Source organism: Onychostoma macrolepis, chromosome 19 (genome assembly GCF_012432095.1).
Source record: "Onychostoma macrolepis isolate SWU-2019 chromosome 19, ASM1243209v1, whole genome shotgun sequence".
NCBI classification, from domain to species: domain Eukaryota; kingdom Metazoa; phylum Chordata; class Actinopteri; order Cypriniformes; family Cyprinidae; genus Onychostoma; species Onychostoma macrolepis.
Genome location: NC_081173.1, coordinates 2,292,463 through 2,313,708, shown reverse-complemented (window position 1 = coordinate 2,313,708; position 21,246 = coordinate 2,292,463). Strand labels below are relative to the sequence as shown.

General features: G+C 37.4%; 2 protein-coding genes across 2 annotated transcripts; one reads left to right on the top strand and one right to left on the bottom strand.

Annotated features, from left to right (window-relative positions):
* Positions 1 to 1,386: 1,386 nt before the first annotated feature.
* LOC131525605 (tripartite motif-containing protein 16-like) lies at positions 1,387 to 8,749 on the top strand. The gene is made up of 6 exons (XM_058753435.1): positions 1,387 to 2,065; positions 2,538 to 2,633; positions 2,758 to 2,991; positions 5,579 to 5,726; positions 5,863 to 5,910; positions 6,968 to 8,749. The coding sequence occupies exons 1-6, from the start codon at positions 1,490 to 1,492 to the stop codon at positions 7,486 to 7,488; spliced, it is 1,623 nt and encodes a 540-aa protein (XP_058609418.1). The 5' UTR covers positions 1,387 to 1,489; the 3' UTR covers positions 7,489 to 8,749.
* Positions 8,197 to 19,517, bottom strand: LOC131525675 (splicing factor 3A subunit 3-like). Its single transcript, XM_058753567.1, has 7 exons — positions 19,470 to 19,517; positions 18,665 to 18,712; positions 18,498 to 18,550; positions 18,299 to 18,404; positions 18,129 to 18,211; positions 8,554 to 8,692; positions 8,197 to 8,205 (listed from the first exon to the last, which is right to left on the bottom strand). Exons 1-7 carry the CDS (start codon positions 19,515 to 19,517, stop codon positions 8,197 to 8,199), a joined length of 486 nt encoding a protein of 161 aa, XP_058609550.1.
* Positions 19,518 to 21,246: the final 1,729 nt, after the last annotated feature.

The following is a 21,246-nucleotide window of genomic DNA, read 5'->3' as shown; positions in this document are numbered from 1 at the left end:
GTTTATTTTGTATAGACGGTTATCAGCTGGGTTTTGCGCAAAACCATTCTCAGTCAAACATTCATGTAATACAGCATTCCAGTGTCTGCCTGATTGTTTAAGACCATACACCTGTTTTCAGATTTGTGCTCATAACCTTCTGGCTGTTTCGTATAAATTTTGTGATCAATTGGTGCATGCACATAGGCTGTCTCAACGTCCATCTGATGCAAGATCAAATGTTCTTGCACTGCCTTCTGCACAACCACTCTCACACTTGTCATGTCAGCTGTGAGTGAGAATGTTTCATGACAGTCAGTCCCTAGTTTCTGACTGTAATGAATCTTGCCTTGTATTTGTCAGATCCATCAATGTCACTTTTAAGTGCATGAACCCATCTGCCTCCGACTGGTTGTTTTCCTGGTGGCAACTGAGTGATTGTGAAGGTCTTGTTTCCTCCAGTGATCGCATCTCTTTGTCCATGGCATTTTTCCGTTGCCTTGATTTGGTTGATGTTATGGCGTCCTTGTAGGTTTGCGGTATATCACAACAGGGCCGTTTCTAGCCATTTTGATGCCCTATGCGAAATCACTTTTGGCTATTCTGACGAAATCACTATTCTGACGATTAATCGAGTAATTGGATAATTATATATATATATATTTATTTTTTTTTTTTGTGGTAATAAAAATAGACCTAAGTGAAGAATAGTTTTTAAAATGACTTAAAATACATATAAGGATACATAGCAATGATGCAAAAATAATTAGTTTAAATAAGGTATCAAAAGCAAGTAATTAAATGATTTTAATGAACAAAACTGTTTAAATACTTACCCCCGGTTTCACAGAGAAGGCTTAAGCCTAGTCCCAAACTAAAGTGTAAGTCTGAGCTGTTTTAACTGAAAAACTTTCACTGACTGATCTTAAAATAAATATATCAGTGCCTCTGTTCGGAGGCATGTACAGTACATTACGCATTATAGCAAATGCCTGCAGGGGGCGCCAACAGCCTGACGATTGTTTTACACTTTACTAATCCTAATATTGACTCAGCAACCTTTTATTCAAATGTCAACTTAATCTTTAATATTTGGCCATTTCTTCAAGACAGAAATGATACAGCCACTGTCGTTTCTGAATATGTGGACATCAAAATGTGTAAACTCAGAGTGAGAGTTTGAGCTTTTATTTTGAAATCGCGATGAACAGTTAGCATATTGAGAAAGGTATCATTGTACTCTCCTGTGTTTGCGTGGGTTGATAAATTATTTACCTTACAAATCTGATGAAATGGCGCGCGTTGAGTTCCCTATCCCACTTTCTGTTCTCACTAACTGAGTTTCTGTATGAGACTGACACCTAGTGGATATTTCAGTATGTGAGTTTACAGACACACTTGTTTTGCACACGTCTCTCAAACACAGAACCAGGAAACTCAGTTAGAAGAAACTGAAACTGATCTGCTGTTGAGCTGTTGTTTGTGTGTCTGTTTTGCTGTAGACAGTGAAATGGCTGAAGCCAGTGTTTTTTCAGTGGAGCAGTTCTTGTGTCCGGTGTGTCTGGATCTCCTGAAGGATCCAGTGGCCATTCCCTGTGGACACAGTTACTGTATGAGCTGCATTACAGACTGCTGGGATCAAGAGGATCAGAAGAGAGTCTACAGCTGCCCTCAGTGCAGACAGACCTTCAGTCCAAGACCTGCTTTAGGAAAAAACACCATGCTGGCTGAAGTGGTGGAGAAACTGAAGAAGACCAAACTAACAGCTGCTGTTCCTGCTGGACCTGGAGACGTGGAGTGTGACATCTGTACTGGAAGAAAACACAAAGCTGTCAAGTCCTGTCTGGTGTGTCTGGAGTCTTACTGTCAAACTCATTTTGAGCGTCATGAGGAGTTTCACTCAGGAAAGAGACACAAAGTGATTGATGCCACTGGACGACTGCAGCAGATGATCTGCAGGAAACATGATAAGATTCTGGAGGTTTTCTGTCGTACTGACCAGCAATGTGTTTGTGTACTTTGTATGACAGATGAACATAAAAACCATGAGACTGTATCAACTGCAGCAGAGAGGACAGAGAAAGAGGTATGAACTGAAACGACTCATTGATGTATTAATGCTGACACTTCAAGTGTTTCTCTTCACTGCAGTATCCAGCTGTATCATGGTGCATCATGTGATCTACTCTCCCATTCAGAGTTACTACATGACGACTCTGTATTTGTGCACAAGCTGAACTTTGCTCATCTTTTTAACATCACTCAAGTTCTCTCTAATTCAACATGCATCAAGTTGCTGTTTTTTGCTGCAAATTGCAGTCAGTTTAAATGTCCATGTCTGCTTCACATTAATTCATGATTTCAGAATAATGATGACAATACACATATATGCCATCCTTCATATGTGAGGACTTCATGGAAACTAAATTCAATTAATGATCTTAAAACTCTGAGAAACACTGAAAATAATTTTTTTATCAAAACAGGCAAAATTTTACATGATTTTTTGATAGCTTTATGTAATATGTGAGGTTTGTTGTTTTTAATTTCTCCTCCAGAAACACTTGAAGGAGACTCAGAGTGAACTCCAGCAGAGAATCCAGCAGAGACAGAAAGATCTGGAGCAGCTGAGAGCGGCTGTGGCGTCTCATAAGGTGAGTTTGGAGAAGAAGAGAAGTTTGAGACTCAGTTTGACTCCTCTTTCAGTCCCACTGAAGCCGCTGTGGCTCTCAGGCTGTGAGGAAGCAGTAAGAGCTGATTGTGATGTGTGTCTAACAGCGCTCTGCACAGACAGCAGTGGAGGACAGTGAGAGGATCTTTACTGAGCTCATCCGCTCCATTGAGAGAAGCCGCTCTGAGGTGACACAGCGGATCAGAGATCAGGAAAAGACTGCAGTGAGTCGAGCTGAAGGACAAATGGAGCGACTGGAGCAGGAGATTGATGATCTGAAGAAGAGAAACACTGAGCTGGAGCAGCTTTCACACACAGACGATCACATCCATTTCCTCCAGGTAACAGATCTAGAAAATAAAACAGAGTAGACTTTAGCAAGATCTGCTGTTACAGGGACTACATTTACTGAGTCTTTAATTAACTGACATTTATTATCTGAAGCACACTGATTGAATAAGAATCATTCTGCTGCTGGGAATGTAGTCAGGAATATTGTCTCGTGATGTTGTTTTTACTGTAAAACTGGTTTCAGTCAGGTACACTGCAGCAGTGAGGTGTCCTGATGAAACATGCTAATAATAGAGACCAATGTGCATTATATGACTGTTTTATTTGCCCAATTAAGCATTAAAATCATTGTCTTAAATCTGTTTAACCCTACTCTTAGATCATTTTGCCCAATAATGTTTACATTTTGTTTTAGGTTTTTTAACTTTATTGGAATGGTACGAAGCATGGTTAAGGTTTTGGCACTTGCTACATGAACACAAAAAAAAAAAAAAAATTATGAATATGATTTGAAAAGGTTAAATGATCCTGAAAAAAAAAGTCACACTTGTAGTCATCACAGACAAAAATTATGATCTTGTAAATTGAAAAAAATAATAGGCCGCATTTACACTGCATGGTTCAAGTGACCCAATTCCGATTTTTTCCTCCCATGTGGCACAGATCGGATATGGCCCACGACCGTGTAAGCAGGAAAAAATCACATGGATTCCGATATTCTCCGATCGGTTTCAGGCCTGTTGTCAGTGACGGCGGCTCGTGCTCAGACGAGCGCTTCAGTCCAGTTCGTTCCATTGAAAGCACAAAATAAAATGCACACAAACATGTCCCTGCCTTTGATATACAATCACTGATGAACGCATTTAGTTTTAATTACTAAAATAACACCGCTTAATATCTACCACCTGAGTATTATTCCACTTGCAAGCTTTCAGCGGAGCTGCGTACATCACTGTCCTGAAGAATTTGTACTAGGATATATAATTATTTTGATGTATAGATGTAACTATTGCATTAAAATAGTTTCTATATGAATTACATGTCAATAAATTAAACTTAATGTACTATTCAAATTGATTTGTGATGTCATATGCTATTTTTGGCTTGTTTCACCAAGTGCAGTGTAAAAGGCACACATCGGATACGGGTCACTTTTAAAAGAAATGTAAGCACGTCGTCCAAAAAATCGGAATTGGTCATCAAGACCTGTAGTGTAAATGCAGCCTTAATGGGAAACTAATTTCATCTGGAGGACACAACTGGGCCTTCAACCAAACAACATTTTACTTAAATATCGTGCTGTATATCAACCTGAAATTTAAAACACAACTTTTAAGATGTATGCTTTGATTTTCTCACAGTTTTAGAGTAAAATGAGCCTGTCCTCCAACAAAAAACGACCCTATAGGTCATTTGTGCAAGCCCTTATTACGACCTATATTTACGTTTTAAAGTTAAGCGCCCTCTAGCACGCGTAAAAATAATGACAGTCTCGTGTTGCGTCTGTCGTCATGAAATTACGTATGACTGTCATTACCAATCAAAATGCGTGTTTATTTAAATGCAATGTGTGGACTTTTTACACCGATCTCACAGTATTCGTACATATTTTACTAGGTGGCTAATACGTACGAATGACCACACCTAAACCTACCCCTTACAGAAATCATGCAAAATCATGATTTTTAGTGCACATTTTATGAGCGCGTGCGTTCTCTGGGATCAAACTCATGATCGCATGATCACATAATTACATATCGTCGTATAACGCAATGCTCTACCAACCGAGCTACACGAAACCCGAACTATGACGCAGATAAAAGAGTACAAAACATTAATATGAAAATGTCCTGTTGTCGATAGGGGCACAATTGTAGTATACGCTCTGATGGGTCGTATTTCAGGGATTTGGACAAACGACCTATACGGGCGTATTGGTTGGAGGACAGGTTCAGTAAAATATGTTTTGGAAAATTTCATATAAAATTTGAAAGTAGTATTTTTGTGCATATTTTCATAACAAACTTCTATAGCTTTTTTCATTTTACTTTTTTCTACTTCTGCAAAAATCTGCCAAGTGTCTTCATTAAAAAGAGATAAATCTCAAATGTTTTGGAGCATGTAAGTTTTATGACAGTTTCAGATAGAAATAACATTTTCAGGTCTGTACACAAACAGTGATTAAAAGGTAATAAATTAATTATAATTACTGCATAAATATAATTTATAAACACTAGCCTAACCTGAAAATACAAAATATTAAAAACAAAACAAACTAAAAAAATCAAACTAAAATATAGTACATTCATTTCAATGAAATTGAAAAAACAAAAAGAAAAACAATCATCGCTATGTGAGGAGCACCAGAGGGTTAAACTTCTTTCAATGATGCATCATGCGACAGTAAATCTTTATTAACATATTATTATTATTTTTGTGTTTATGTGGGCAGCTAAACTTTACATTATTGAGGAATTAATTGAAAGAAAGCAGGTTTTTTTCTAGGCAGTCTGGAATGTTTGGAAGCTGGAACAAGAGACTTTTATCAAAAATGTTTCTCACTCTATATACTATTTCTTTGCATTCACTATTTTATAATTTTATTATTTTCTGGTTTATTGATTTTTGTTCCTGCAGAGTCTTCAGTCTCTCTCAGCTCCTCCTGAATCTACAGAAAACATCTCTGTCAGTTTCCTCTCTTCTTTTGATGTTGTGAGAGAATCTGTCTGTCAGCTGAGACACAAACTGGAGGATTTCTGCAAAGACGAGATGATAAAGATATCTGGTAAAATATTAGAGATTCATCTGCTCTCTGTAATGAGACAAACATCATCTAATATTATCATGAACATGTTATAAATGTCTGAGGAATAGATACAGGTATCATTTTCTCTCTGTGTTTATATCTGATATTTTCTCAGTCACTCACAGTAACATTGTTCCCAGAACCAGAGAGGACTTCCTACAGTGTAAGTCACTAACAAACACAACGACACACACTGAGATACTTCATCTAGTAAGTTTAGTTTAAAGTGACAGAAAACATTATCAGTCTTCACGTTTTTTATTAATCATGTGCAAAGTTATTATATTGCAGTTTACTTTGAATTACTAATTACTTCCCTAAGGTTGTAATCAACTTACTTACAACTTACTCTGCCTTCTTGCCAGAGACTATTTACACGAACTCCGTCAGCCAACGTTTGGTTGGGCTGGACAACATCACAAAACATGATCTTTTGACAACAGCTCGTGTGGCATAGATGATAAATCACGAGCCATTTTTGATGCGATCGACCTCTAGTAAACTTTCTTTTCTCCCTTTTCAAATCTCATATCACATCAGAAAAGTGTGTATTTTCAATAAAAATTAAGGAAATAATAGAAAAGTTGAAGATAAAGTATCGGGTAGTGTTAGGGTTGGTGTAGGGAGGGCTTTATTGTCTCAATAAGGTGTCATCCATTTAATAATTTGAATTAAAATTATAATTTACACTCAATACGTTATTGGATACTGTTATCATAATGTACTGCAATACTGAGTTGCAGATATTTGCCACTATTTGTAATAAGTTTTATGAATAGCAGAAAATACTGCTATTTTAACAGTGTGAACAGAATCTATAGGCTAACTATTAGCACTTAGTGTAACTAGCATATCGCTAAGAAATACTGTTATATTCACTCAGTGTAAATAGGCTAGCCTGTATCGCTAATTACACTAAAAGTGCAAATAGCCGCTGCCTAATAATATTTAATACTAATTTAATAATTAACACTAATTTAATTTTAAGTTACTTTCTTAAAATCAAACCAACATACAGATATATAATGTGATAATAAACTGATGCCCAATAGTTCATTCATACTTTAGTACTGACTGATCACCAGCAACAATACAACAACAAATCCAGTACATTTCTTAAAATGCAGCTTGACTTGTTTGTCTGTTCTGTCCAGATATCTTCAGCTTTCTGTGCTTTAACAGCCACTGATTACAGTTATTTATTTTTATTTTTTTTTCAGATTCCCATCAGTTCACTCTGGATCCAAACACTGCACATAAACTCCTCCGTCTGTCTGAAGGGAACAGAGTGGTGACTTACACTGACACAGAGCAGCCGTATCCTGATCATCCAGACAGATTTGATCGTTATCTTCAGGTGTTGTGTAGAGAGATTGTGAATGGACGCTGTTACTGGGAGCTTGAGTGGAGTGGGAGTAATGTGCGTATATCAGTGTCATATAAGAGCATCAGCAGGAAGAGACCTGTTTATGAGTGTTTATTTGGATGTAATGATCAGTCCTGGAGATTGTCCTGCTCTCCCTCCAGTTTCTCATTCTGGCACAATATCAATCAGACTGACCTCGCTGTTCCCTCCAGCTGCAGGAGAATAGGAGTGTATGTGGATCTCAGTGCAGGAACTCTGTCCTTCTACAGCGTCTCTGACACAATGAACCTCATCCACACAGTCCAGACCACATTCACTCAGCCGCTCTTTCCTGGGTTTTATGTTTGTGGTTGTCAATCATCAGCAAAACTATAACTATGTAAATTATAGAGATTTTACACATTGTTTGTCTACGGCAAAATGCTTTAAATCTCAGTCTATGAGTCCCAACTGAGGTCTAAAAACTGTGTAAATTTTATCACCCAAACTCATTTTAATTGATGAAGATAAATTTAAAAAATCTCGGCAAAAAGATGAAAGAGGTAGAATGGGTTTGTACTTTTATAATCTTTCAGAAAGGGGTTCGGCAAGATGCTGTTGTCCTAAAGAGATCTCTTGATACAGCTGTGCTCTTATTAAACAGAAGAATTAACTTTGAAATACAGTGTAAATCTGTGTATTAAGTTGTTGGGTTTTTTTCTCAATGATCCAGAGAAATTGGTGTATCTGAACTAAACTGAGTCAAACAATAATATCTAAGAATACTTATGTCAATGTGATACTGTATTTGCAGTTTCACATACTTTTTCATTTACACCACACTTGATTTTACTTTGTCATTATATGATGTATGGAGTGTAGATTGATTTGGAGGAAAATAAAGCATTTTAGCACTGGGCTGCAACATTAAATGTTGGGAAAGTCTGAATATATTTTAGTTCAGTGACAGATTGCTACTGAAGTAATTGAAGTAACACCACCTCACTGTTTGATTTTATTACAGCAGAATAGAAAAGACTGATTAAAAAGCAAATATTTTTCACACAGTGTACTAGAATGTATTGATTAATGAAAATAATTGTTTCATATGTACTACACCATATGAGAAAAACAAAGAGTGAAAAAAATTTTACAAACTGATCACTTTCAAAAAGACAAATCCATATGACGTATACTCTGCTGTACAGTTGTGGTATAACCAAAACATGCTTAATACAGCAGAGAAATAAAACCTATTCAGCTTGTTGTAGATGGTAGGAATCTCTTCTAATACTTCTATTCTAACTTCATTATTAAAGCATTGATGAATATTAACTTCAATAAATGGTCATTTATGGATATGTTTGGGAAATATGCAGCCACCGCTGAAAGCAAAACTCTCAAACACATGTAATAATATCTGTGGAGCTCATTAATGTTGTCTCTGAAACACAAACCCACCGGCCAGCCTGGAAACACTCCACTCTCCCACTTCTTCTCAAACTCTATCAAGATCTTTCCATAGAGCTCATTCTGATCCAGCAGAGGCTTGACCCGATCCGTGTATTCCTGCAGATACTCCAGCAACATCTCCAGATACCTGCAAGAGCACAGACATGAGATCCCTGACCAGAAACTACATTCATCCATATCAAAGAGCAGCCTTTAACAACAACAAGAAACTTAAACTACAAATTACACACAAAAACATGGTTTATGCTTTAGGACTGAAGAATGAGGGAAAAAAGAAAAGAAAAAAAAACACAAATTGAGATTGGTTTTCTGTGCTTGTTTGTAGGGCTGCACGATCTGATCAAAAACTCATGTGGTATTTAAAACGACCATCTTTCACCTCCTTCTTATACTCTGCATTCTTCCCGTCTTTAGAGATGTCAAAGAGCTGATCAAATGTTGACAGACAAGTGACATACTCCAGTTTCATAAGAAGTATAAGAATATTTTGTTCAATTATTTGAAGATGGGTGAATCAAATAATAAATCAGACAGTTCCTCCACTCCTTTGAGATGAATGTACTTCCCCTGATAGCAAGCAACCATTGAATCAATGTTAAAATAGTTGATTTGTCAATGTTATATTGAATTAATATCACTTTTGCACCCGCAATTAATGTTGAAAAAATGTTGAAATTTCAATTGTGATTACTCTTTGCTTTAGTTGGGCTCTTGACTCTTTGTACTTTAATGTTTGTCTCTTGTAACAATTTGCTAAAATATGTTTGTTGAGGCGATGAAAACTAAGATCCGTTGTGATCAGATGATGGTGACTGTAATCATTGGGAGGTTGTTTAAATAATTGCTCACAAGTGTGTTGTGTTTTTTATGCACACTTCTATGAATTAACAGTAAATATTTGAAAAAATAACTCACTAAATTGCTGAATCGATTAGACATCAAGAATCAGCGTATGAAACTCAATGGTGACGATCAAAAAAAGAAAACGTATTGCTGAAATGCATGCTGGGTATCAACAGTACAAAACTCATTCATGACTCCCAGCATGCATTGCAGTTGATCTGTTTATCTGAATTAGTTTGATGATTGTCACCATTGTTGAGGTTTGTATGAGTGTTGATGTCTGAATGTTTCTGTATATTTTATCACAGTATTTTGCCTTTTGTGAAACAGAACACTTACATCAGTAATGAAATATCAATTTTAACACTTTTTAATACTATTTCTCAATTTTATTACAGCTTAACACCCATCACAAGAAGTAATCTACTTCAACTTAACTTTAAAATTTTTCTTTCTTTATCAATGCACAAGTGTTTATATTGAAACACAACACGTTCTCGCTCCCAACTCGTCACATATTGAAGCTCGGTCAGGACCCCTTTGGCGTCGTGTTTACTTGGTAAAGTTGGTTTTATATTCACACATTCGGACTTCTGCATTCAATTACTTTGTTAATCACATTTGCAAGTAAATATGACATTAAAACAATACTTAGCCATTTTGATCGATTGTGAAAAAAATGTAGGTTGACAATGATGTCGCTGATAAGAATTTGCAAAAAATAACTTTATTGCACATATAATTAGAAAGTTATTGAACGCGGAAATGTGTGAATGTTGTGAATGTGTGATTATAAAACCAACTTTACCCAAGTTTTTTCTAGGTAATGCTGGTATTTTTGTCAGAGGCTTGTTGATGATGATAAACGTATTTAATGTGCTGTGATTATGTTTTATTAATCAGTGATTAATCAGCACAATGCGATGCAATCAACATATTATTTATCTATCTATTTATTTATTGTTTGATTGATTGTTTATTTATTATTTATTTATGTATTTGTTTGTTTTTTGATTGATTGATTGATTGATTGATTATTTATTTATTTATTTATCAATCAATCAGTGGTGCTGACGTCATTGTAAGGCGCGATCCCAAGGTCCACTGCGATTTCTCGGTAAGTAGAACAGTTAATTAATACAGATGGGAACAATCCTTACATTTACGGAACAAAAACTGTTTAATCAGGTCAAGAAGTTGTGTTTAGAACCTTTAGAATTGCAAGGTAGCAGTTTCGTGATGCAGTAAATGACAGACATTATAAAAATATAACGTGCTGCACCAAATGTGTAGTAGGCTAGCTAAGTTAGATAATTAAATTCAAGTTTGTTTATTTTTTCTCATATAATCATGCAAGATAATATCATAAGAGATTATATGATTTTTAATTATGATGTGTGTTCAGTTACCCATATTACAGTAAGTTAGCTCGATCACAACACTAGCCATTTACAATTGTTCAGATGAAGAACAGTGTTGCCAGATTGGTGTGTTTTCCAGTAATTGATCAAAATCCGCACAAAATTATACAGTAAACACACAAATCTTACCAATAATGAACTATACAAATTAATTCATAACTACAACAATATTGTGGCTCATCATATGTCATAATAAAGCAAATTAAGTGTTCTCTAAAGAAGGCTACATTGTAAACCATTTTCCATGTCTGTCATTTGCCTTAAAGAAATAAAAGGGTACAACAGAAATATCAAAATGCCACCTGTCCAAGCCCATTTTATTCCACGTAGTACAACTCAAAACTGCCCAATCTGCCAACATTGATGAAGAAAATACTGGTAAAAATGTAAGGATTTCAATATATTTTTTTCTCTCTCTTATCAGGTCCTTCAAATTTGCCAGCTTCCAACTTTCTCCTTTATTTTAAGCTCCCTCCACACACACACACACACACAAACCAAAGACACTTTTAAGAACCACATCCATCTTGTTAGCCTGTACTTGTCTCTCTGTAGCTCTCTCTCTCTCTCTCTCTCTCGCTCTCAATTCAATTCAATTCAATTCAATTCAGTTCAATTCAAATTAGCTTTATTGGCATGACTATGTAACATCACAATGTTGCCAAAGCAATACATATATTATACAGATAAATACAATCTAGGGGAAACACATATACATGTCCATATTATACATGTAGGTCAAAAAAAAAAAAAAAAAAGATTAAATGAATACAGAGAGCAGTTATTAATGGAATGGAGGGATCAGCCTTTGTCCCTCATTTGATGGCAGGAGGACACATACTGTGCTGCCAGTTGGATACATTTTTTCTTTTCTCCCAGAATATAACAGAGTTTGTCTAAGTTGCTTGTATGCTTAAATTCAGGTGAAGCTAGAGCTATTTGTTTGAAATAGGCATCTCTGATGTGTTTATATTTGCTGCACTCCGTGAGGAAGTGCAGCTCGTCCTCTACGAGTCCCTCTGTGCAGTGAGAACACAGTCGGAGCTCTCTGGCTCTCCAGCTCTGCTTGTGTCGACCCGTCTCTCTCTCTCTCACACACACACACACACACACACACACACACGCACACACACACACACTCACACTCACACATCCATATATCTTTATATAAACATTAATGGTACTACTAATGCAGATGTGTTCACTCTTTACTTCTTAGTTTATGGCATTTATAAATATGTTGTGCTACCAAAGAGGAAGTAGGTCATTCACCAAGTAAATTGACATTTTATGTAATTCAATTGCATAACAATTTTCCATCCATTTAGATTACATAGTTTTAACATAAACAAATCAATAAACTTAATATGATTCATATCCATCAGTCATACGTGAATGAAACAGGTAAGATTTATGTAATAATTCACAGCAAAGTCCCCACACTGCTCAGTGTTCATGTGTTTCCACACTACAGAGTGTTCAAGTAGAACTGAAGCAGTGTTGAGTTAAGAAGATAATTATGTGATGATTGATCATTAATGATGAACAGCTGCTGTTATCAAGAAGAATCACAGAAGGAAAGAGAAACACAAGAACTACAACTGACTTCAGAAACAGGCGAAGATGAAATCAACTGAAATAAAAGAAGACATTAAATCTCTCAAGATCTGATTAAACAACTCTACAAACAGCATCAGATTGACTTTATTTGTGTCAGACTTCTAGAGAAGCTCTTATTGAGAATTAACAGAGGTTTAGATGCTTTATTGTTTTGTTTGAAATCACCATCAAAGAGACCAGTGTTTCCTTTTGTTGGGCTCTGGGCTCTTGACCCTTTGACATTTTGGTGTTTATATAAAACACTAAGCAAAGCTAAGAAAAAAAAAAAAAAAGAGGTGTGGGCAAATGATCCACCGACTTCATTTCAAGTCCAACATCTGATTGTATGAATGTAGTACTGCTTTAGATTTTTTATGTAGCTTCAGATCTAGCAGTCTTGTAAAATCAAATAATTTAAATAAGTTACAAATCACTTTGTGCACAACAAGTTTTCGTCTGTAACAATGCAAAGACCACAGACATCAAGAATCAGTGTATGAATCTCAACAATGGTGACAGTCAACAAAACGCTTCATGTTGCAATGCATGCTGGGTACCAGCGTAGTACAAGACTCTCCCATGTATCCCAGCATGCGTTGCAGTATGAATAAACAACACAGCTGAATTGTCTGATTTTCTTTTATTCTTCCTATTTTATTTTACGTATGCTTTTATAGTTGTGACTTTTAGTAGCTTGTTTTGTGATGTTCAGAGTTTCATCTGAATATTTTCTTGACTGTCACCATTGTTGAGATTCATATACTGATTCTTGATGTCTGTGGTCTTTGTATTGCTACAGATGAAAACTTTATGTGCACAAAGTGATTTGTAAATTATCTGATATTTACAATACTGCAAGATATGAAGCTATGAAAAAATCTAAAACAGTATAATGTCTATATAATCAGAAACTGGACTTGAAATGAGATCAGTGGATCACCTACCCACAACTCTTTTTCACTTGGCTTCACTGGTTAAGCTAAGTGTGTTTTAAATGATCACACAAATAAAGCAATCATCATAATATTAACACCAAAATGTCAAGGGTCAAGAGCTCAACAAAAGGAAACACTGGTCTCTTTGATGGTGATTTCAAACAAAACAATAAAGCATCTAAACCTCTGTTAATTCTCAATAAGAGCTTCTCTAGAAGTCTTCTGGTCATTCTGATGCTGTTTGTGAAGCTGTTTAATCAGATCTTGAGAGATTTAATGTCTTCTTTTATTTCAGTTGATTTCATCTTCGTCTGTGGCTGAAGTAAGTTGTAGTTCTTGTGTTTCTCTTTCCTTCTGTGATTCTTGTTGATAACAGCAGCTGTTCATCATTAATCATCACGTAATTATCTTCTTAACTCAACACTGCTTCAATTCTACTTGAACACTCTGTAGTGTGGAAACGCATGAACACTGAGCAGTGTGTGGACTTTGCTGTGAATTATTACATAAATCTTACCTGTTTCATTCACGTATGACTGATGGATATGAATCATATTAAGTTTATTGATTTGTTTATGTTAAAACTATGTAATCTAAATGGATGGAAAATTGTTATGCAATTGAATTACATAAAATGTCAATTTAGACCGAATCATTTTTTTGAGTGTGTGTCGTGACAGATCACTGTATTGCCTCAGTTCAAACGCGAGAACCAATCGTCTTTTCATATTTACTTAAAGCACGAAATGAACATGAATGAACTTAAGAAAGTGTTTTATTTCAACCGTGGAACACACCATTTTTCAAGTTTAAGTCCACCGAAGTTAATCTGCTCTTCTGTCTGATTTGTGGTTAAGGCTAGAAGGGATACAGCTGCGGCTACTGGGCATGAGCATTTACATATTTTCCGATTTTCATCACTTTAGAGCAGAGGTCCCCAACCACCGGGTCGCGACCCACTACCGGGCCGTGGAAGAATTCCTACCGGGTCGCGAGAAAGTTCTGGGGAAAATGTGTAGGCTATAGATATGACGCTCTGTTATTTATTGTGCATAAATTATTTTTCTAATTACTCTTTATTTTCGTTGTATGCGATTGATATCGAGTAGCAATTTGACGATGGTTAAATTAGTAAATAAAAGATTGCTCTGATCTGTCATAGGGCTTAAACGGATCGCAGTTGATCCGTGATATACGGACCAGGTCCAGACCCCACCGTTCGGCATGTGATTCGCAGATTAATTTGCCAATTTACACGTTCAATCTATTTAAATCACAAGAAGAAACGAAACAGAACTCAATTCGTTACTTGCGCGCTACTCGCACACACCCGAAGCATGCACAAGCTTAGAGACGTGTTTCAGACCGAATTGATTCCTCTTTCATGTATTCATGTAGTTTATACAGTAGAAGGCGAGCCAATGGATATCACACAAGCAACGTGCAAACTTTGCGCAATAGTTATGCCGGTGAACGTCTTAACTTCAGTCATACAGAAAGTGAAAGTAAAAAAACTGACGGAGCATTAACAGCGCATCTCAGAGACAAGAGACGAATCTACTTCAACATGTGCTGATAACAGTATAAATGAATAGAGCTGTTTTAAAGACCCTATCCACAACACACACACACACACACACCAAATTGCACCAAATTGTTCAGATAAAATTAGTACACACAGCCCTGAACGTCAGCGGAGATCAGGACACCTAGATGAACACCAGAGACAGATCCCCAGTAGCCGTGTTTCCACTGTAGGGCCAAAAGCGGGCGTGCTAGTGCGTGCCAGGGCCGAGGACCTCGTCACCTAGACAGACAACGGGACAAGACCATGGGAACCAAATGAGTCTTTTACCAAATCTGACTTTGCTGCAGTTGGAATTGAACTGCTGTTTCGTCTGGTCAGAGGAGAACTGGCCCCCAACTGAGCCTGGTTTCTCCCAAGGTTTTTTTCTCCATTCTGTCACAGATGGAGTTTTGGTTCCTTGCCGCTGTCGCCTCTGGCTTGTTTAGTTGGGAACACTTATTCTCCAGCAATATCGTCTACATGATTGCACAGATACTATTTAACCTCTTAACTGCCACCGTCCACCCTGTGGGACGCCTACCTTTACTTCACTATTTTACAATTAAATCCTAATCTAATCATGACAAACTATATATCGTTGGAAAGGTCTAAGACTCCTAAATAGGTATTTTACCACTTTTTCTGTTAAAAAATTATGTAGGAAAAGTAATAGATTAATTTATGACCAGAGGTGTCAAATCCAGGGTCAGAAAGTAAAAGTCCTGCCCTGTGTTTATTCCACCCATGAACTCAGCAGCTGATTTCACCAGAGGAGGAACCAACTCATTCCTTTCAAGTCACAAGCAAGTTTCGAGTCAAATCCCAAGACCTCAACGAGTTGAGGTAATTAAGAGATAATTGAGAGACTAATTAAATGTTGATTGTGCATTAGTGATGAACACCTGCTGTTATTGAGAATTACAGAGGATCAGATGTTGATGTTTTATTGGTTAAAATGATACCACCATCATGGAGATCAGTGTTTGCTTTAGTTGGGCTCTTGACCCTTTTAGTAACTGAAAATGGATTGCTTTTAAGCAATTGCAATATTGTTTCACAACAAACATTTGCACATTGCTGAATTAAAAGCTTGAGAAAGCAGATGAGCTTACACTTTTGGCTTTTATGTCACTTGAATGAACATCATGAAGGTGTCTCTCTTTGGTTTATTTACTGACGTTCAGCTGTTACAGAACTGCAGGAATTTACTATTAAACAAATGCCATCGTAATATTAAATATTGGAAAAATTAAGAATTATATTGCTCAGGCTTTTAGACATGAACACTTATCATACGATCCTCAACAGTGGTGACAATAATTATTCATACTGTGGTGTTACCCAGCATGCATTGCAGCATGAAGAATTTTGTTGATTGTCACCATTGTTGAGATTCATACGCTGGTTCTTGATGTCTGTGTGTGTCTGAGTAGGACTGGAGTTTAAATATTTAAATGCATTAGATTTAAAATTCTTTCTCTATAACTACTACAGCAGTAAATTCATTGCGTACTGTGGTTTCACAGAGTTGTTTATTCAAAAGCAGAACATAAATTAAAAAAATGAAAAATGTTGTATGTATATATATATATATATACACACAGTATATTGGATGCAAACAGGTAAGCACCTGATGATTACCTCATCATATGAAAACAACTAACAGTTGCTCACTGCACAGCACTGATCTCTCCGCTTTACAACAGCACATGCATTGCTACAGAGAGATCTAACACAGGAGTCAAGGGTCAAGAGCCCAACTAAAGCAAACACTGATCTACATGATGGTGGTATCATTTTAACCAATAAAACATCAACATCTGATCCTCTGTGATTCACAGTAACAGCAGGTGTTCATCACTAATGCACAATCATCATTTAATTAGTCTCTCAATTATCTCTTAATTACCTCAACTCATTGAGGTCTTGGGATTTGACTCGAAACTTGCTTGTGACTTGAAAGGAATGAGTTGGTTCCTCCTCTGGTGAAATCAGCTGCTGAGTTCATGGGTGGAATAAACACATGGCAGGACTTTTACTTTCTGACCCTGGATTTGACACCTCTGTTTATGACAAGAGTGCACCTGAAAAAAATCTACATCATGACATGAATTCTGACCTTTGTCACAGAAAGTCTTCTTAGTTGCCTTTTTCTCTATCACGAATTAGAAATCATAAGAAATTATTTATCAGTAGAAAACTTAAAATTTCAAAATTCATCCTTTGAAACCCATTTTAAAATCAGACATTGCATTACCATGTAAATGGTACATTAAAATCATGTTACAAAATATTTTCATTCATGAATTATAAAAAATTAAGTTTGGATAGTGCACTATAATGTCTCTGTTCAAAACTGTGGGTGACAGTTAAGGGGTTAAACTAAACTGAGCTGGACGATGACATCACTGAATTCAATAATGAAATGCATTTAACTGAAAATTGAGTGTTTAATCTTGTCATTTTACATTATTGACACTATTTTCCTATTCTGATATTGGAAGTTGCTTTGACACAATCTGCATTGTTAAAAGCACTATATAAATAAAGATGACTTGACTTGACTTGAATTAACAGTAAATATTTGAAAAAATAACTCATTAGATTGCTGAATCAATTAGACATCAAGAATCAGCGTGTAAATATCAATGGTGACAACAAAATAAAAGTTTATGCTGAAATGCATGCTGCGTATCAACATTGCAGTTAATCTGTTTATCTGAATTAGTTTGATGATTGTCACCATTGTTGAGGTTTTTATGAGTGCTGATGTCTAAATCTTTCTGTATATTTTGCCACAGTATTTTTCCATTTGTAAAACAGAACATTTACATCAGTAATGAAAAATCAACCTCAACACTTTTTAATGTTATTTCTCAACTTCATTATAAATAGTAATCTACTCCAACTTAACTTTCTTTATTAATTTCTTTATTAATGCACAATTGTGTATATTGAAACACTGTTGTAAGCACTGAAAAATAATTAACACAAACATACGCTAATCACAAAAATGCTGGTTTGTTGAAATGTCAACATTTTTTCAACATTAATTGCGGGTGCAAAAGTGATATTAATTCAATGTCATTAACATTGATAAATCAACGCTGATCTGTGATCAGCATTGAGACTGTTACTGTCCATTCACAGCATGAACGTATCAGTGACGCCTGCCTCAGCAAACAGCTATCACGTTACACAGACTTACTTTGTGCCTCCTCACTGGGGTTGTCTTTGGCTTTCATGAGCTCTTCAAACTCCACTGACATGGGCACACAGATCTGGAATTGACACACAGAACAAGCGGAGTGAATATTTTCACTCTGAGACAGAAGCGTGTCGTTCAGAACTAGGTGACAGTGAAGGACAGATCTGAGGTGTTTTCTGTGGAGATCCTTGATTTGTTTGAGTCGGTTGTAGAACTCAGCAAACTCGTTTGGTCCTGATATTGCATTCAGCTCATCCTTCCTCATACTGATGAACAGACACACAACACAGCCGTGAGATCAAACTAAATAAGGCTGATATATTTCTATACTGACTCAGATGTGCTCGAGATTGTCTTACCCATCTTTGTCTTCATACAAGTCTCTGAGGTTCGCGCCCACTTCCATGTATCTCTGCAAGAATCAAATAACACAAACATACCAGCTGCATGAATCTAAACAGTTTCCATGAATGATCATGAATTTGAAAATTATTAGGAAATGTAACTAAAAAATGATGAATCTAACATCCAGCATAGCTCTCACTCGATGATAAGAGTTGATTTGGTGTCTCAGCTGATGAACAGAGAAAATAGCAAGTTTATTTATCAAACAGACAGCAATACAACATGCAGCAATGATTACGGCCAATCAGATATTACCATGATAATTTAAAATAATTATGTAATGCTTGTGAACAAGGCAGAATTTACTAAAATATACAATAATAATAATAAGTTTCCACATGAAACAAACTGTTTCAAGGGCTCATACCCTGAGATGTCACCTTTTTTCTTGCTTATTGTGACAGTAGCATGGTACTGTGATGACGTGTCTAATATATAGACTATATTGTACATCATAAGCCTTGTTTTAACATCTGCTAAATGTCTCCATGTCAATTTAAATGCATGTTTTTTCGATGGTACTTCAAAGAAATCAATGGTACTGTCAAAATAAGAAACACGAAATTCACTCGTCAAAAAGAGCATCTGTGTTTCCCTTTCGATATCCCACTCGTACTGCATCTGTAAGACGCTGTGTGGGAAAAACTAATTTTTTCCTCTTTAACTGAAGCCTTTTCAATCACACAGTGAAACTGCATGTCCATTGGTTCGTGCAGTGCTATAAAATCGAACCAATGGCTCGGCGGCGGCGCTGAGCGAGCTTATAGCTATGCAGCCAGCCTTAGCCCGCCAAAATGGGTGGGGCCTCTGGCTATATAAGTGGCCGCATCTCAGATTTCTTCTCTTCAGCGTTGAAGATTCTTCCTTTCTGACTCTTCGCTGACGCCTAGCTTCACCATTGAAACGCCTCAGGAGCTGGATTGGACCTCTTGCAGCACGCAGCGCACAGTTCCCGGTCTATCCCCTGCCGCCATCTGGCGACTATCTAAAACAGCCTCACAAAAGAGCAAATACTAAAAGAGCCGTGGTGTTGTTTCAAATGCAGCACCGTCATTGTAAGACGTGCAGGACTTCTTTGCACGCTGGTGACGGTCACGCTGAGTGTGTGTCATGCTTGGGGAAATTCTCTCATTGCGAGAGTTTCAGTCTCGTTTCTCTGTGCTCGCGGATTGCTTTCTTTTCAAAAAGTGACTCCGCCCCTCGCAACCTCCCATCCTCTTCCTCCCAGGGACCTGTAAGGAAGAAACAGCGGGGCAGAGGATTCGAGCGGCCGGAAACGAGCGAGCTCACAACGGCTCAGTGCCCGCGTGCCTCGCCGTCACTGCAGAGAGAGGATTCGCCTGTCCTCTTCACTCAACCTGATCAGCATCCCTCTGAGGCTGCGAGCGACATGATCTCGTTCGGTGGGAGTGAAATGGATGACAGCCTTTCTCTGGCGGCTTCGAACGCGAAGGTGTTATCGGGACTGACCCCGCCCTATTGCCTCCGTCCTCCTCACGCCGGAGCTTGTCCGTGTGATGACGAAGGCTGTCAGTGAGCTCGGGCTCGAGTGGTCTCCGCCTGAGGAGCCGTCTCGCAGCAGGCTGGACGAGTGGTTTCTCCCGGGGTGCCAGCAAACCCCCCGCCAATGCTCGTCCCCCTTCTTTCTCGAAGTCCACGACGAGCTCACTAAATCGTGGCGCGCCCCCTACTTGTCTCGCATCCGACCTTCTGCTTTCTCCGCCCTCACTCTGTCAGTTCAAATCTAGATTAAAGACCCATCTCTTTATCCTGGCTTACACATAACACACTAATACACTTCTATAATTCAAATCCGTTAAAGGGTTGTTAGGCTGCATTAATTAGATCAACCGGAACCGGGAACACTCCCCATAACACACGATGTACTTGTTACATCGTAAGAAGAATGGCATCTACGCTAATATTTGTCTGTTTCTTTCCTAGTCTGTTTCTCAGTCCGTATCCGATCAGATGGTGAATCAGCACCAAGAGATGATGTCTACAGCCCTGATCGTCAGCGGAGACCAGGACCCCAGATGACCCCCAGAGACATATCCCCAGTGAAAACCTAGATTAAAATACAATAAAACTAAAAAATATAACAAAATAACTAAAAATATAATAAAATACCTAACTACATAATACTACTATTGTTAGAACTTGCAACAAAATTCAAATAGAAATATAAACTTTTGAACTGTGGGTTTCGTCTGGTCAGAGGAGAACTGGCCCCCCGACTGAGCCTGGTTTCTCCCAAGGTTTTTTTTTCTCCATTCTGTCACAGAGGGAGTTTTGGTTCCTTGCCGCTGTCGCCTCTGGCTTGCTCAGTTGGGGACACTTAATTTCTAGCGATTATCGCCGATTTGATTGCACAGATACTATTTAAACTAAACTGAGCTAGACAATGACATCTCTGAATTCAATAATGAAATGCCTTTAGCTGAAAATTGAGTGTTTAATCTTATCATTATACATTACTGACACTCTATCCTCCAATTTGATACTGTTAAGTGCTTTGACACAATCTGTATTGTTAAAAGCGCTATATAAATAAAGGTGACTTGACTTGACCTCCGTTGACAGCACTGAAGAGAAAGGATACGAGCACCTGCCCCCTCTGGATGAGTCCGTGGCCGCGCATCTCTGCCCGCCCACAGCTATCGGATGGAAGGCGAGGGCGAATTATCCGTCCAAGCCGTGCAC

Coding starts and splice junctions, on each gene's coding strand:
- LOC131525605 (XM_058753435.1), top strand. CDS start 1,490: ATGGCTGAAGCCAGTGTTTTTTCAGTGGAGCAGTTCTTGTGTCCGGTG. Junction 2,992..5,578: donor ATCACATCCATTTCCTCCAG/GTAACAGATCTA, acceptor TTGTTCCTGCAG/AGTCTTCAGTCTCTCTCAGC. Junction 5,727..5,862: donor CGAGATGATAAAGATATCTG/GTAAAATATTAG, acceptor ATATTTTCTCAG/TCACTCACAGTAACATTGTT.
- LOC131525675 (XM_058753567.1), bottom strand. CDS start 19,517: ATGGCGGCAGGGGATAGACCGGGAACTGTGCGCTGCGTGCTGCAAGAG. Junction 18,405..18,497: donor TTGTATGAAGACAAAGATGG/GTAAGACAATCT, acceptor TCTGTTCATCAG/TATGAGGAAGGATGAGCTGA. Junction 8,693..18,128: donor GAGGCACAAAGTAAGTCTGT/GTAACGTGATAG, acceptor GTGCTCTTGCAG/GTATCTGGAGATGTTGCTGG.